Source organism: Nelusetta ayraudi, unplaced genomic scaffold, assembly GCF_046127955.1.
Source record: "Nelusetta ayraudi isolate G7.1 ecotype Tasmania unplaced genomic scaffold, CSIRO-AGI_Nayr_v1 ptg000019l, whole genome shotgun sequence".
Taxonomy (NCBI): domain Eukaryota; kingdom Metazoa; phylum Chordata; class Actinopteri; order Tetraodontiformes; family Monacanthidae; genus Nelusetta; species Nelusetta ayraudi.
Genome location: NW_027466069.1, coordinates 7,380,001 through 7,396,954, shown reverse-complemented (window position 1 = coordinate 7,396,954; position 16,954 = coordinate 7,380,001). Strand labels below are relative to the sequence as shown.

The 16,954-nt window shown below is 49.6% G+C and overlaps 1 protein-coding gene across 3 annotated transcripts in view; it reads left to right on the top strand.

Moving 5' to 3' along the window:
* Nucleotides 1-2,103: 2,103 nt before the first annotated feature.
* The window catches only part of slc6a8 (solute carrier family 6 member 8), a 19,888-nt gene continuing 5,037 nt past the window's right edge, over nt 2,104-16,954 (top strand). Inside the window, exons 1-7 of one of the 3 annotated variants that reach the window (XM_076026742.1) lie at nt 2,304-2,440; nt 3,199-3,418; nt 10,282-10,413; nt 12,409-12,676; nt 13,050-13,182; nt 16,318-16,452; nt 16,588-16,691. In XM_076026742.1, coding sequence (XP_075882857.1) covers nt 10,365-10,413; nt 12,409-12,676; nt 13,050-13,182; nt 16,318-16,452; nt 16,588-16,691 — 689 coding nt within the window. In that variant the 5' untranslated portion in view covers nt 2,304-2,440; nt 3,199-3,418; nt 10,282-10,364. Of the gene's footprint in view, nt 2,441-3,192; nt 3,419-10,281; nt 10,414-12,408; nt 12,677-13,049; nt 13,183-16,317; nt 16,453-16,587; nt 16,692-16,954 lie in introns of all 3 variants that reach the window. The other 2 variants (XM_076026741.1, XM_076026740.1) reach the window with 2 other exon arrangements.

Below are 16,954 nucleotides of genomic sequence, written 5' to 3'. Positions count from 1 at the left end.
CAGCAGCCACTGTGTCACCCCCTACAGTTTCTTCCCGCTGCTCTTCTTCTGTGGTGTTTCACAGCAGCTCGGAGCCTCCCTCCACTGTTCCTCCCACCTCCATGGAGGAAGCTGATTGGTTGTATGAGACACTGAAAGTTTGTCGACCGACGGATTGATTTTCCATCCAAGGCGTCGAAACTGGGTTTATTAGATGAAATTCTGATTCAGATTGAGCTACTTGGCTTCCAGTTTGCTCCCACCTTCTCCCCGACTGATGATCTTTTACGTTCTGAGGGGCTCAGTCAAGTCCTGAAACTTCTGATGCACTCCACACTTTTATTGTTGTTGCTTTGACTCGCTGTGGCTCCACAAATGAGGCAAAAACAAAACAAAATATGACACTCAAAGGACAAAAACTTCTTTGTCCCTTGAGTATCGATTAAGGCTCTTTTTTATGTCAATGGATCAATGAATGTGTTAGTTGGCCGTGGAACTGGCCATCTCCATCAGTATTGGTGTATTGGAAGTATGGGCCGCCACAGCTGATTGGTCGAGATGGAACCTGAAGCGTCTCATTGATCCGTTGACTGTGGATCAATTCACGTCATTTCATTCATCAATCAGTCGATCAATGATCAATATTTCACACATTTGTTGATGAGCGGAAGACTGATTTCCACTGTGCACGTGTGTGTGCGTGCGCACGTGTGTGTGGTGAGAGGGCCGTCAAAATGAATTGCTGCACATTAGAATTCTCCCCCCTTGCTTTCAGCACGACTCAAAGCCGTGGCGTTCGCGCGAGGAGGGGTGGACGACGGGGGAGACCCCCCCCCCCCGTGACGTCACACAAAACGGAGAGCTGGGCGCTATTGGTTGGGGTTAGCTCGTGACGTGAGTGAGAGAGAGCGGTGGGGGTGGGTGGTGGTTGAATGGAGGGGTTGGCGGTGGAGGAGGCGGGGCCTGCTACGTGACGTCACGCCCAGCGGCCGCTTGTCCTTTTAAAGCCGCAGCGGACGGCCGCAGCGGCTTAAACCCTTCGGAGCGTCTGAACCGGGACAATTGGTCGCCAGCACCTCCGACTGCACCACCTCCTCCTCCTGCTGCACCTCCAGCACCTCCTCCTCCCGCTTGCTTGCTCCCGCCGATGGAGCCGCGACTCTCCGGGGTCCCAGAGCGCCCTCCGCCAGCCGCCGCCGCCGCCGCCGCAGCGCTCTGAGCGCGGCGCCGTCCCCGGCCGCTCCTCCGTGAACCTCCGCGCTCATGCGATTCTTCAGACTCACATTCAAGTGTTTCGTGGATTGTTTTTGAAGGTCGCTGTCCACTTGCCGGCGTAAAAAAAAAACAACCCAACCAACCCGTTATCTCTCTTTAGTTTCCTCCACATTGATCTCCTTTTTTTCCGATCGAGAAAGGAAAGAAGAAAATAACATTATTGTTATTTCTATTTAATTTTTTTTTTTTTTAATTGACGCTATTATCACCTCCCCGTTTCATCCCGTCAGCAAGACATGTCTCCAGATTAGAAGCATCGACATTTCTTTTGTTTTTCTAAAGGAAAAAAACAGAAACGAAAATCCCTCATTTTTTTGAGGAGTCGTTGACTTGACTGGAGAAGATCAGAGAAGATCCGATCCGATCAGAGAAGATCAGATCAGACGAGAAGTATTTGACACTGTATATCCAAGCCGAGGCGGACCTGACTGGACCGGACCGGACCGGACACCTGCCGCCGTCTCTCCCGCTCCTCTCCCGGTGGATCTCAAACCGGATCTGAACCGGAAACCTCCGATTCGGACAGCAGACGGACACGAGGTGAGAGATTTTATTTTGAAAGGGGAACAAAAATTTCTGAAGTCAACGGGCAAAACTGCAGATTTTTCTTTTTTAGACTTTTTATTGTATTTTGCAAATGAACTGGCTGGTGGAACAAAATCTCCTGTGGAGGAACTGAAAAGACTGACTGACTGACTGACTGACCGACTGATGGGGGCCTGTGGGACCATCTCACAAGAGGCGTTTACTGACTGTTTCCTGACTAGTTCTTGCTCGGTTCCAGTCCACTGTCTGACAAGTTCTTGACTGGTTCCTGACTGGTTCCTCCCCAGGTCCTGACTGGTTTTTCCCCAGTTCCTTACCAGTTCCGGCCCGATGGAGAAGCAGGCCCTGCCAGCCTCCTCCTGCTCCCTGGTCCTCCTGGAGGAGACCAAGAAGAACTCCCACATGCTGAGCAACGGTGCTGCCAACGGCAGCCTGGTGCCGCAGGTCGGCTCTGCCGGCAGCGTGCTGGGTGGCGCCGGACCCGGACCTGAGAAGAAGGCTGTGGCGGCGGCACCGCCAGCCTACCAGGAGAGGGAGACATGGACCCGGCAGATGGACTTCATCATGTCCTGCGTGGGCTTCGCTGTGGGCCTGGGCAACGTCTGGAGGTTCCCCTACCTCTGCTACAAGAACGGTGGAGGTGGGTTGCAACACACACACACACACACACACACACACAGACACAGATACACACACACACAAAGAGACTCACACACACCTTCCAACACGTGCGTCGAGTTTGTGTTGTGGTGGATGTTTGAGGGAGCTGGAACTAGTTTGTCAGCGGGTAACGTATCACTACGTGGAGGCGGGAAGCGGTGGACTGGGTGGGGTAGGGAGGGAGGCGGGGCTTCTCAGTGGGCAGGGTTTCGCTCCCTCTAGCGTTGGAGAAGGTCGTCGCCCGTTCACGCTGAAAGGCCCCCGCCCACCTCCACCCTTGCTAAGCTCCACCCACTTGTGCCACCGCGAAGCTCCGCCCACTCTAAGCCTGACTCAGCCTCGACTCCCAGCGGTTCAGGCAACCGTCAGAAAAACAGATTTGCGTTAACGCACGAGGTCCCAGTGAGACGCGGCTGAGCAGAGTGGGAGCGTCGATGCCCTTTGTCAGCTCGCTCACCTTATCTGCCCGTCGCCGTGACGACCACCGCAACAACGAAGAAAGAAGTTCACGTCCGCGAACCTTCCGCTGGAGAGCCGACAAGCCGCAGACGTTTCAGCGCGATAGAAACTTGGAAAAACAGAGTTAGTGAACTGTAAAAGGTTTCAGGAAGTGGAGGGTCACATGATCTGGTTGGTCCAATGAAAGCAGTTGGAGGAGATCCTGCTGGGTTTTTTTTGTTTTCCTTATCTTCGTATCTTTAGAATTCGTCTCTTTCCGTTCTCCTTTGTGAGATTCAGCCTCAGAATTCTCTCACATCACCTGACCAATCAGCAGCCTGAGTGGGCGAGGGGTCACGTGCACGTCCACCAATAGGAAGCCTCACGCTCTCCACCGGCCGGAGCGAAAGGGCTTCCCATTGGGCCGCCTCCGAGGTCCGATTAGACAGAACCTCGAACCGTCCGATCACCTTCCAGGGCGTTCCTGGAGGCTCCGCCCACCGCCCTCCCGGGTTGCCAGGTTGGTGTCGGACGGTGGGGGGCGGTTCAGGACGCGGTGCGTTCGCTGACCCTCTGGCAGCGACGCCGGAGAGGGGAAGAAGAAAAAAAAACTCAGTGGCATGTGTGGGACCCCCACCCGCTTCCTCCTCCCCCTCCCAACTATTCCGCCTCTCTGACCCCCCGCCTCTCTCACCCCCCGCTCCCCCCGCCCCCCTCGCTGGAGTCCAATAAAGAAAACAGACACTCCATCTCACCTGAAAAGGTCTCTGGCCGGTTCCAGCCGGACCGGAGGAGACGGGAAAGGTCTGTGCGTTCACACACAGGAGGGGGAGGTGGTGGAGGAGGGAGGAGGAGGAGGAGTAGGAGGAGTATAGGAGGTTGTGGAGGTTGTGGAGGAGAAGGAGGAGGAGGAGGAGGGGGCGGGGGGTGTTAAATCACAGGGAAAAGGTTCCGCTCTCACGTTGCTCGACTTTGCTCTCCGCCAGTCAGTCGGAGTTTCTAAGAACGTAGGTGTCAAACTCTGGCCCGCGGGCCAAACTTGGCGCCCGTAGTGTCATTATTTTTGGCCTGTGAGGTCAATAGAAAATCACTGCTAGAGCCGGCACGCTGGTATTATACAGCACATGCACTGCTAATACTACAAATCCCAGAATGCTCTGCTGTGTATTTTTGCTGCATCAATCAGGACAGGACGTTCACTGAGTATTATTACTTCATTGGTGGATTGTTGCTATTTTATGTTTCAGTGTATTATTATCCTGTGGCGAAGGTCACTGTTGAAATCTAAAATTTGAAGGCTGCAAATAAAGAAGAACCGTATGATTTTTATATACATTTTATTCATTTTGATGAGTTTTTTTTAAATTTTAAATTCTATTTTGCCATATTTGTGCAATATCAGGCGATTTATTGTAGAGTGCAAGCTTTGCTTCTTCCATATTCAGTGTTTGAAGCAGAACTAGTTTGGGTCCATCCGAAAAGCTTCACTGTTCTGGATCTGGAGGAGGATTTTCTTTCCAATGAATCTCAATGTTGGCCCGCGACTTTGCCCGCTGTGTGTTTGAGTTTGACATTCCTGGTGCAGAGCGTTTCCTCCACAATCCAAAAAGTCAAGCAACTCCTTCCTGGTTTTCACCTTTTCTCACGTTCAAGCTCCGCCCCCCCTTTACCATCTTTGTCCTTCGTCTTCCTCCGTCCTGCTGCTGCGACCAGCCTCAGATTTATGGACCTGCAGTGCGTGCGTGTGTGTGTGTGTGTGTGTGTGTGTGTGTGTGTGTGTGTGTGTGTGTGTGTGTGTGTGTGTGTGCACTGCCGTCACCCTACCAAGGACAGGCGGCACACACACACACACACACACACACACACACACACACACACACACACACACACACACACACACACTTCGCCTTATAAAAATGACCCTGGGCTCAGCGTTCATCTTTCCCACGTCTTAAGGGACCTTGAAGGTGTATTAGGTGTCACTGAGTTATGAGCCTCAGTTCTCCCAGAATTCCTCTGTGCTGCTGCAAGGTGAGCGGCTCCTTCTGAGCGCTTTCCAGCCCGCTCAGGCCACCTGGCAGGTCCGGGATTCCTCCTTCCAGGCTCTGTCCGGAGGAGCTTCTCCCCAAGTATTGATCCCAACAGGTGTTTCCAGCAGCAGCTTCTCCATTTGCCGCTCAGCTGTCGGCGTTTCCGCGGCAACGGCGGCGCGCCGGCGGGAGGAGGAGGGGGCGGGGGAGGGGCGGTCACCGCGGGCAAATGGTGGGAAGGGAGCTATTTTCGGGGGAGGGGGAAGGGGGTCACATGTCAGCGGATACAGATACAGTTTTAAGTGCGGGTGCGTGCGTGCGTGTGTGCGTGCGTGCGTGTGCGCGCGCGCGTGTGTTTTGACTGGCTGCCAGTTGTGACGTCATCATCCCTCTCCCACCACGTGGACGGGAGATTAACAGGAGTGGCCTGTAATCTTTTAATCCTGTTGGTGGAGCTCTCTCTCTCTCTTTCTTCCTCTTTCTCTCCCTCTCCCACCCCCCTCTCTCCCTCTCTCTCATGGACTCTTGTCCGACCCCAGTGGTCTCTGGAGGGGGAGGGGGGGGCCGCGGTCGTCCCTCTGTCCATCCCATCATAAATGAGCATCATGTGGTGATGGATTGATTGGTTGGCAGGATCTTGAAGACGTCCGACCTCAGCTAGCTAGTAGAGAGCTATTGGAGAGCTAGCTTGCTAGCTAGCTAGCACACACGCACACAAAACCGCATGCAGCTGTCGTTTCTTTTGTGTCGCAGATTTTGTTTGCTCATTGCTGCGCTAAGTGTCCTTGTTTTTTCGCTAATCAAAATTTGCTCAACTTAGGTGAGCTGAGGAGTCAAGCTAACGGCTGGGTTGCCAGGTTTGGCTGTGGCTAATGCCCAGCCTTAGTTTATTTTGGTTGGTGGTTCAGGTTGTCCTGACCGCAGTGCTCAAACATCAGGTTTCTGCTGTTGGCTGTGTCGGCTTAAGTTTCAGAATTAAAGTGAGTCATCACTTTGTGTTGGAAAAGATAAACTTGGCACCAAGAAGCCAGTTTGTTTGTGTGTGTTTTCTTTAAAGATTCCAGTTTCATCTCTCCTGGCAGAAACGTGAGTGTAAACAGCAGCAACCTGTCAAATCGTCCCAGTCTAAAGTCCGAGCTGGGAAAGACGACCACCGTTGAGCCTCCGAGTCAGGCAATCACAGGCCCAAGTCTTCGATACAGTTGCGCGTGTGAAGCATTAACTTCCTGTTGCCGCTGCTGCTGCTGCTGCTGCTCCTGCTGTTTTGTCGAGCGAGACATAGACAATCATTGACGCTCAGCTGTGAGGCTGATCTGGCAGAGCGCCCTGAGCTGCTGCAGCGTCATGTTTGAGCCGCGCCGCTAACGGCGTTAGCGAACGCTAATCATCCCCTCATCCAGGTCTCGGGGCCAGTGGAGCCGCTGCTAGCGGCGGCTGCCAACGGGCACTAACCTGAGCAAGGCGAAAGTTGTGTTTGGCTCGGAGCATTTGGCTGGCTGCAGGTGTTTGGAGGTGTGATGAGGTGTGGGGAGGAACGATGGGAATTCCAGCCGTTTCAGAGAACCGCTTCTTTTGGCCCGGCTCACTAAAAAGAGCTTGTGGCTCTTTTTGCTCCCAAGCACCTCCTTAGATTTTTATGTCGCTGATATTATTTTGTTACCAAATTATTGTGGAAAAATAAATGACTTATGTTCATCATAGCACAACTATTGAATGTGTATTATTTACACACTCAACATTGAACCCGGTGATGTAAAAATAAATCTAAAAATGATGTAAAAATGAACAACACTAAAATAAAATTTTGCAAAACAAACAAAAAGCAGCAAAAAAAACGAAATTCCTGCTCAGCTTTGAGGGATTGATTGTGTTTCTCCTTTGAGTAATTAAAAATAATACTATGACAAACACACATATACATATAGATAATTATATATATATGTATATATATATATATATATACAGAATATAATTATATCTGTATATATATATATATATATATATATATATATACACATATAGATAATTATATATATGAATATATGTATATATATAAATATATATATACATATATATATATATATATATATATATATACAGATATCCTGCTGATGGTGTTGATTATGACGATGGTGGTGATGATGATGATGATGATGATGATGACAATATTGACAAAGAGTTGTCGATGATGTTGATTGTGATGCTGATGACGACGATGATGTGATGATGATGATGTTGATGAAGATGGTGGTGATGAAGATGGTGGTGATCATGATAGTGATGTTGATGGCGATGATGACAACGGTGATGATGATAATGCGGCCGCGGCGCTCCGTCATTAGCTCTGTCAGCCTGTCAGTATTTAGCCTAGTGACTTAGCCCGGATTAGCCGGCTTAGCGAACACACCGCGCTGCCGCGGCTTAGCCGGCTAACTGCGGAAACAGCCGCTCTATTTCCGTCGCCGTCTCCCTTTGGGAAGCGCCACGTGTGCGACGCGCCGTCACATGGTGCGGCCATGATTCATCACCTGGAGTTTGTTTTTTTTTTGTTTGTTTGTTTTTTTTTTAACCTCAGCAGAAGCTGGTCTGCTGGGTTCAAGCAGGACGTTCTGTCCCTCCGACCCTCTTAAGATCAGCAGCTTCCTGATGACCACATTATGGCAAACTGCCCGGACAACATCTGGGTAGATTCACATCATTCATCGTTCGTTAAAGAAATTCTCTTGCACACCTGCAGGAAGCAACGTTTAACCCTCTGTTAACAGCTTCCTGCTGCTTTGGACCATTGGACCGGCCACACGGTTTGGTCCCAGAGGGTTGAAGCCAACACCCTATAGACCAGGGGGCATATGCAGCCCGTTAAGCTTTTCAATCCGGCCCATTGAACTTGAAGATGATTTAATAAATTATATTAATAGTAACTAAGTCATACAATAGCTGTATTTCATCCATTTTTTCAGTGTTTTAAGAGTCATCTCAATAAAGAGCTAAATACTTTGGGGCTTCAAAGACACTGATTTTGTTGTAACTTTGCTTTTGTTCATTTTCAACTGATATTAAAGCACATGTTTTCTATACATCCCATGATATATTTTTTTCACCCTTGAGGAGGGTCATTAAAACACTTCATCTATCCATCCATCCATCTTCATCCGGCTCTGGCCCCTCTGTCAAAATTAAGAACCCATTGTGGCCCCAACATTCAGAGTTTGCCCACCCCTGCCCTAGACGGTGGGAGAGGGAGCAGTGCCACTGCCCTTTGTGATGTCACAAGCCACTGGTTTGGAAAATTCTCAGGGCAGACGGGTACAAATAGGTGGAATGTTTCGCTGCAATACCGGCAGTGACAGTCACAATAACAGCACGCAAGGTGGCACTCGCTAGCTGTGACTTCAGTTCCCTTGAACGCAGCGCCCCTGAGTTTGAACAACATATATATATATATATTTATTTTTAAATTGCACTGGTGATGTCGGAATTGGGCAGCAGGTGGCGCTGTTCCCAGCGACCCTGCCCACCACCCTCACACCGAGGTCCTCTGTTCCATTGGAGAGGAAGTGGTGTGTATGTGTGCGTCTGCCTTATGTACAGCTGACTGATGAAACCGCAGTGCTCTAATCTCATCAGCGCTGAGTTACTGACGAGCTAACAGCATTACACCACTCAGCCCCGTGTGTGTGTGTGTGTGTGTGTGTGCGCGTGTGTGTGCGTGTGTGCGTGTGCGTGGCGCTGAACATGCCTTCCCCCGACAAACACACACACAAACACACACGCTTGTCCATCTGACATTTACATTGACTTTCATTCATGTGTATTTATTATTGTTGTTCTTTTCATTATTCTATTTTATTTGTGTTTATTTCCTTGTTATCGTGCTTCTCTTTTTGACATTAAAACTTCACTTCCCGCTTCGGATCCTTCAGCCTCTGAGATTGGACGACAAAACTGTGTGTAAAAGTGACGACTGGCCAAAATGTCCCCGCTGTGCTGGTGAATGTGCGACCATCCTCACTCACTGGCACGCACACACACACACACACACACACACACACACACACACACACACACACACACACGCACACACCGCAGCTGTCACTCACCAGCAGCTGCATGCTAACGTATTGTTTGAATCAGGCTGATGAGGCGAACCTGCACGACCTTTTTCAAGGTCGCGACCTCTCCGCTGAGTCTGTGACATCATCGGCAGTGTGTGTGTGTGTGTGTGTGCACGTCCTGCAGACTCTCCGTGCAGCGTTGCCGAGCGTAATGGCTGCTGTTCTTATGTAACTCCTGGGTCACATGATCGCTCCCCTCGCCGGCTCCCCGCCCCCTCCCCTTCCATTTTTTTTCTCTCTCTCCCTCTCTCTGCCTTTCTCTCGCCCTCCCAGTATCATTCCAGTTTGATTCCATTCATACCAGTTTCTGCTGGCACTGTGACCCAATTACCCCTTGTGTGTGTGTGTGTGTGTGTGTGTGTGTGTGTGTGTGTGTGTGTGTGTGTGGACCCTCCACCACACCAATTAAAATACCAGGCAGCAAAAGAAAGAGAGAGAGAGCATTGCTAATTCTTCATTCATGTCTCTCAGCCCATTTTAAAGCTACAGACTTGCTAATTTTCCTTCAGTTACTCACAGCTGTTTCCCTTTGTGTCATTTAAGGAAAATGAGACAATTTTTTTTTCATTCAAACTTCGTAAATATTTAATGAGGAAAAAAAAAAAAATTATCTAAAGAAATTATCTCCAACCCCATTGAGACAAAAATAAATATCTGCCAGATTCCCTGTTATATCAAATATATAATTAAGCTGATAGTTTTTTTTTAAGGTAAACTTACTAATACTAAACAAAACGTGTTTCTTCATATTTAAATAACAATTTTTCCTTCTTTTCAGTTTTCACACTTAAGTGATTTGACACGAGTCAACTCACCTGCGTTGACTCCTGGTGGCGCCGCGTTGCACGATACGTTCGCTTACATAAAAATGTTCCCTTCACCAAGCCGCTGAAAAAATCATGAGGGCCAAAAATTACAGCTCCGAGTTTTTGATTTATTAAAGAGAGGCAGAGTTAAAGGGACACGTCGTCAATTACTCACTGCCGTTTTGCCGCTCGACTCGACTTCTATCCTATTGAATACCTGCAGGGGACGCTCTCAGTTGTCCTCAGCAGCACGAGCCCAGCTAGCGTCCTGGCTAGCAGCCTGGCCTACAGGTTACCTGCAGATTGGTCTGAGCCCCCTGTTGGTGGCAAGAGGACGAGGATTCACCGCACCTTGCTTTACGGACAGCCGAACCTGAACCGGATGGTGATTGGTCGACTCCTGGTCCTGATGCCTGTTCTCCGTCCCCGCAGGCGTCTTCCTGATCCCCTACCTGCTGATCGTCTTCGTGGGAGGAATCCCCATCTTCTTCCTGGAGATCGCCCTGGGACAGTTCATGAAGGCCGGCAGCATCAATGTGTGGAACATCGCCCCACTCTTTAAAGGTGCAGTAATGTCGCAATTCTTGCTACATCTTTAACTTTTCTGTCATTCGTAATGATGCAGTAATAATAATAATATATTCAAGAAAAAAAAAGCGGTCTTTTATCCGGCTAGTATTTGGGTTTATTAGGTGAATAATCTACCGTCCTGTTGGTACGTGCCTGCAGACACGGCAGTAAAACACACACACATACACACTCACACACTGGCGGCGTCAGGATTGATTGTCAGCGGTGCCTTTTCAGGTTATCGCAGGGGTTTATTTCATGACATTACGAGTTCCGTTGAACAGACATTCTTTCCTCTGACCTTTAGACTTCATGTAATGCTGGCAAAGCCCCGCCCTCACATTACACAATGTCAGCGGGACAAAGAAAAAAACCCGACAATAATGGCACGGGCCATCCTGATGGCGTCGCCAGTTGGAGAAAAGATCAGATCCCACAGATCTGTTGTCTGTTCGTGAGGTTGGAATCGGTCGTTCTAAGGAAATACAACAAATGTAGAGAGAGAGAGACATATAGAGAGAAGTAGAAGTAGCCAGAGTGGCAGACAGGCCAGAGTGGGTTGCAGGGTGAACAGCAAAGCCGCTAAGAGCCCTAAAAGCCCTAAAAACACAGCAAACTAGCCAAGGCTAATATTTTGGCTAGGGCGATTTCTATCCAGGCTTGAAAAAAATATATATACAGCATATTTAAAATATAAAATATTTTTTTAAAATATGGTGATTTTATTTTTTGAATATGTATTCATCTTTTTTTTCCCTTTTCGCGATTTTTTTTTCTTTTTTTTTTTCGCTGGATGGTTTTTTTTTTTCATCCTCAGTATCCACAACAGAAAACTCTCAGCAGACTCAGATTTCACTGCCCCAGAAAAAGCAGAATTTCATTGGTCAACTGATGTTGTTTGGCCAGTCTGGACTTGCACACAGCGTAGCGGTGGTAATGCCTGGCCCGGGAACAAGCCCAGGATCCCCTCCACACCCACAAACTGCAGGCACACACACACACAAACGCACACAGGTGCTGCTGGCTACTGATTAACCTGCTGGATGTCGTTATCAAACGGCTGCCCTGGCGGCTTGCTGGCAGCTGCCGCCTGTGTGTCGGCGGTGACCTTAAAGTTGACCTTGAAGGCAAACACTTTGACCGATTTTTAATGTGCCACCAATCCGTGAGAAACTCTGCCCACGTTTCTACAGCTCAGGGTGGAATTTGGCAAAGTTGTCACAGATTATCTGCTGGACCTCTAGAGGGAGCCGTGGCTCCCCTCGGCGACTCACCGCCAACTTGATTGGATCTTCGGCCGTCGGCCTCGTCAACGAACTCGTTAACCCGACTGCGGGCACGTACACGTGACGGCAACTCATCACTTTCTGGGGGTCAGAGGTCGCCGCCGGCGAGTGCCGTGCCAGCGGGATATTACCGATTGACGGCCGTAAAAATCATAAACGCTGATGCAACAATGCGTTGACACACTTTTCCCGCCGAAAAGCATCACTGCTTTATCAGCAGCGATTAGGCGCCAATCATTTATGAGTCTGGACTCCGTGATCCACAGCTTCCCGTTCGTCCAAACGACAAATGCCCCTGTGGTTCTGGAGGGGTCCGTTTCAGTGCCGCAGAATTGGTAGAAGAGACCGGCGGAGGAAATGCTCTGATCCTGCAAAGACTGACATTAATGTTGCTAAAAGCTACTGAGCAAATGCAGTCATGTATTGATTTGGTTTTTAATTTTAATTTTGCACATGATTCAACTCAGCAGTGCTGGTTGTGCAGCACATCCAGTACTTTGCACCTCTGAGCAGATTTAGTTTGTTTTTTTTGCCTTCATCTGTTGAAAAATTGGGCCTCAAGTGAAAAAAATGTTCTCCCCAATGAAATCAACTTAAAATAATGTTGCTGTTGGTGCTGGTGCTGCTGCTGCTGCGGATGAGGCTGATGCCCTGATGACGAAGACGGTGAAGATGATGCTGAAGCTGCTCGCTGTCTCCTCAGGTCTGGGCTACGCCTCCATGGTGATTGTCTTCTTCTGCAACACCTACTACATCATGGTGCTGGCCTGGGGCTTCTACTACCTGATCAAGTCCTTCAACTCGGTGCTGCCCTGGTCCACCTGCGACAACCCCTGGAACACGCCCAACTGCATCGAGACCTTCCGCCACCAGGAGTGCAACAACGGCAGCTGGGCCAACGTGACCGTCAGCGGGAACCTGACCTGCGCCGACCTGGCCGACGCTCGCTCGCCCATCATCGAGTTCTGGGAGTGAGTTTCGCTTAGGGCCGCGTGTGTGTGAGCGAGTGAGTGAGTGAGTGTGTGTGTATTCATCAGCTTACACGCACACATGCACGTTATCATCTGACCTCAAATTTGAATCGTCTTCAGAAAGTCCCGGAAGATGAATCTCAGACCTTGAATTAGTTCAGATTGCAGAATTCAGATCTCAGAAGCGTCTCGCTGAGGTTTTATCCGGGCCTTGGCGCGGTGGTCAGGTGACGGGTGCACACCTGCATCCGTCTAGAGTGACGCTCTGCCTCTCAGTATCCTCCTCCCGGGCTGAAGATGTTAATCTCGGCCAGTGAGTGTTGAGAGCCAGTGATTCCCGCTGTGATGTAAGAGTCCTCCTCGCTCTGTGCAGAAACAAGGTGCTGAACATCTCCCCAGGTCTGGACCATCCCGGCCAGTTCCACTGGGAGCTCATCCTGTGCCTGATGGCCGTCTGGGTTATGGTCTATTTCTGCGTCTGGAAAGGAGTCAAATCCTCCGGCAAGGTATGAAAAAACACACACACAGACGCACACAATACACACCATCCCTTTAGTTCCCATCTTGGCTGTTAGGGGGCGTCCTCATTGCCTCGCCTCGCCTCGCCTCGCCACGCTACGGTTGTATGGGGTTCGCACTGGCCGCTACACGGTTGTAGGGGTGCCGTTTTGGTACCTCAATCCCCCAGGGCCCAAGCGAGACGAAGCGAGTTTAGTGGTGACGTAGCGACGAGCAGGGCAGTGGATTGGCTCAGTGTCCTCGTCGATGTTCCCTGTCGGAGCGGACATCGACGCCAACTCCTTCGACACAGAACTTCTGTGTCAGGTACATTTTGCTGTGAATACAAGTAGCTACTATTGATGGTGTACACATATATTTATATGTGTATACATTTTTTGAAAACAGCTTTTTCAATACATGTTTACTTTGTCTTTTGGGGAGAGGCAGGCGAACCGGGAATGCCCTCGACGTCGCGAGTGTGTTCAAACGTATTCGCGAAAACGACGAGCGGCAAACGGCGAAGCGCTCGGAACAAATCGAGTTGCTCCTGCGCGAGGCGCGTTAAGCTAGGGAATCCGAGGAGTCTTGAGACGAGAGGAAACACGGCACAGAAATGATGCTGTCGAAAACATTGTCCAACTTTACCGCGTCGACTCCGCCCACGGTCTCATGATCCACGGCCCATGAAAACAAAATCGAACCGTGGCGTGGCGAGGCGCGGCGAGGCAATGAGAACACGCCCTTAGTTATTTACTCAATGTTGCTGACTACAAGCTTCCTGCAATGCAAATGGGTCTTGCATAATTTAAATAAACAAATGCTATATATAATAACAATAAAAGCTGCTCTATTCACCTAAAATCACCCTAAATGATTGGTAAAAGGGTCTCTTTCCATCGAGGACTTTTTAAAATCTCTTTATTATATAGTCCTCACAAGTGAAGAGGTGCAGCGTCGGGGCAAAGGTCCCCATAAAACCTCAAAGCGAGAACAACTGTGCAGGCATTTGGTGTCGTTGGCTTTTAAAAGGTCACAAACTGATGTTTTATTTTTTTTTCTCACGTCAAAATTTATCATGTAAATTTATGTATCATCACATCTGCTGGCAAATTTGAACAGCTTTAAAAAAAAAAATACAAAAAATTAGAAGAGCAAATAATACAATACAAACTAGCAAACACAACCTAATAGATATTTATTAAAAGTGAACTGCACAGAAAAATGATGCCATTTGTTTCCATTAAAAAAAAAAGAAGCCTTATTTTGTTTCCAAAGACGTTTAAAAGACGAAAAAACAAAAAATAGAGGTGAAAACAGCGTCACTGTTCCTTTAAAGCCTCAACCTTGAAAGTGAGAGTGTCGCCCTGTGGAGAGGGGCTGCGTGCGCCGGTGATGATGAGACTGTACACACTGGTCACATGGCCCACTGAGCGTTGCCATGGCGACAGGCCGTGAGGTGGCGGCCTGTGATTGGCTGTCGTGGCAGGAGGGCGGCTTGACTGCAGTGGGACGTGACTGGGACACGCACACACACACACACACATAGAAATACCAATGTACGGCGGTATTTGTGTGTGTGTGTGTGTGAGATGCAAAGCTGAGGGAACACGTGCAGCTCTGATGGTCTGCAGATCTTCTCTGTCCTCAACGCAGCCGTGTGATTCTCAGCTCCGGCCTGGAGAAAAAAAAAAATCATAAAGCTTGAATCAGTGCTGATCGACTCAAACACGTTGAGTTGTAAAAGTTATCAGCTTGTCGCGGTGGAGAGGCGATAAGACTGATGAATGACAGTAAAGCTTACATCAGCCACTCTTATCAAGCGGTTCATGTTCCAGGAGAAAGTCCTGGTGCTGCTCCAGGAAGTCGTCTGGACAAACAACCGACGCCGGCGTTGTTTTTTTGCTTCTCAAAAGTCACGCACGACGCAAACACAAAATAAGCAGTGAGGTCACATGATCTCATTTAAAGGGGTCATGGTGGGAGGAGCCAGTTCAGTCATTCGCAAGGAGTGAAATTGACAAAAAAGAAACTGAAGCCACTCCAAGTCAACACACCTCCCAGTTCAAAATCTTTTTAATTCCCAAATGGTCTGGAAATCTGCAGCAGATTTAGCCCCGTGTTGCCAGCCAGCTGCTAAAACTGTAGCCTTGTTTGACCTCCTGCACTTGGTCGTGGTTCTGCACGATTCTTGTGTTCCTCGACGTCCCCTGACATCCATGAAACACAATGATGTGTGTGTGTGTGTGTGTGTGTGTGTGTGTGTGTGTGTGTGTCTTCCTGCTCCCAGTGGACCTCCAGCAGAGTTCACACGGCTCTCGGTACCAAACAGAAACACTCCTCACTGTTGATCCGCCGGCGGGAGGCTGAAAGCTGAGCAGGGCGAGAGAGGTCGACAGACTGGGAGAGAGAAAGAGGAAGCGAGAGAGAGAGAGAGAGAGAGAGAGAGAGAGAGAGTCCATTCATTTGGTTGCGACCTGGCCACTACGGCCAACTGGAGCTTTTATACAAAGCCAGAAAAAATGACAACAATAATATTCTTGCCGAAAAACACACACAGGCGCACGCAAATTGTGTGAAATGACATCATGTGCGAAAACCAGTTCGGCGGAGCGGAGCTACGCTAGCAGGCTAGCTAGGCTAGCGTGACAGAGGCAGAAACAACTACAGATTAAAACTCAGTGACCCCAAACACGTTTGTGTGTGTGTCCGCGCGTGTGTGTCCGCGTGTGTGTGTGTGTGTGTGTGTGTGTGTGTGTGTCTTCTGCTATGATTTGACTGAAACTTGACCAGGCGCTCTCCATGGTGCTGAAATTTCACATTTCACATTCCACCGCCCTGTGGGTGTATGTGTGTGTGTGTGTGTGTGTGTGTGAGAGAGAGTATATGTGTGTGTGTGTGTGTGTGTGTGTGTGTGTGTGTGTGTGTGTGTGTGTGTGTGTGTGTGTGTGCGTGCGCGCTCCCAGCAGGTCGACCCTCCTGTTGTTTCCACCTATCAGGTTCACGTTTGTTCTTCCTTCTGCTCCTGGTTCTCACAGTCTTTCGGGGATTCGGGAGGTGGGAGGGGCTTAACACCCTGGTGAAGTTCACCTTGTCATACAGCCACGTGTGTGTGTGTGTGTGTGTGTGCGTGTCTGTTCCAGATTGTGTACTTCACGGCCACCTTCCCCTACGTGGTCCTGATCATCCTGCTGGTCCGGGGGGTGACGCTGCCTGGAGCCTACGACGGCATCATGTACTACGTCAAACCTGATTGGTCCAAACTGGGGGAGGCCCAGGTATGTCTGCTGGCTCGGCCCGGCCAGGCCTGGACCGGCCCGGGTCGAAGCAGCGACTGCTGCTGTCGTTGGTGGTGTTCTTGTTGTTGCTGTAGCTGCTGTGCCTCACAACTGCTGCTGCGGCTCCCCCTGCAGGTGTGGATCGACGCCGGCACGCAGATCTTCTTCTCCTACGCCATCGGACTGGGAGCCCTGACGGCGCTGGGCAGCTACAACCGCTTCAACAACGACTGCTACAAGTACAACGTGCACGCACTCGCACACACGCACGCACAAACTGAACATTAAGTTACTTGAAAGAACTTTCAGTCCACATCAAGAACAGAGTGAATTCATTTCCTCTCTCTTTTTCCTCCTCCTTCACCTCCTCCTCCTCCACTTCCTCTGCCGCCTTCTTCTCCTCTTACTCTTCCTTCTCCTGCTCCTCCTCCTTCTTCACTCCTCATTTTCCTCCTTCCATCTTCTCCTCCTCTTCCTTCTTCATTTCCACCTCCTCCTGCTC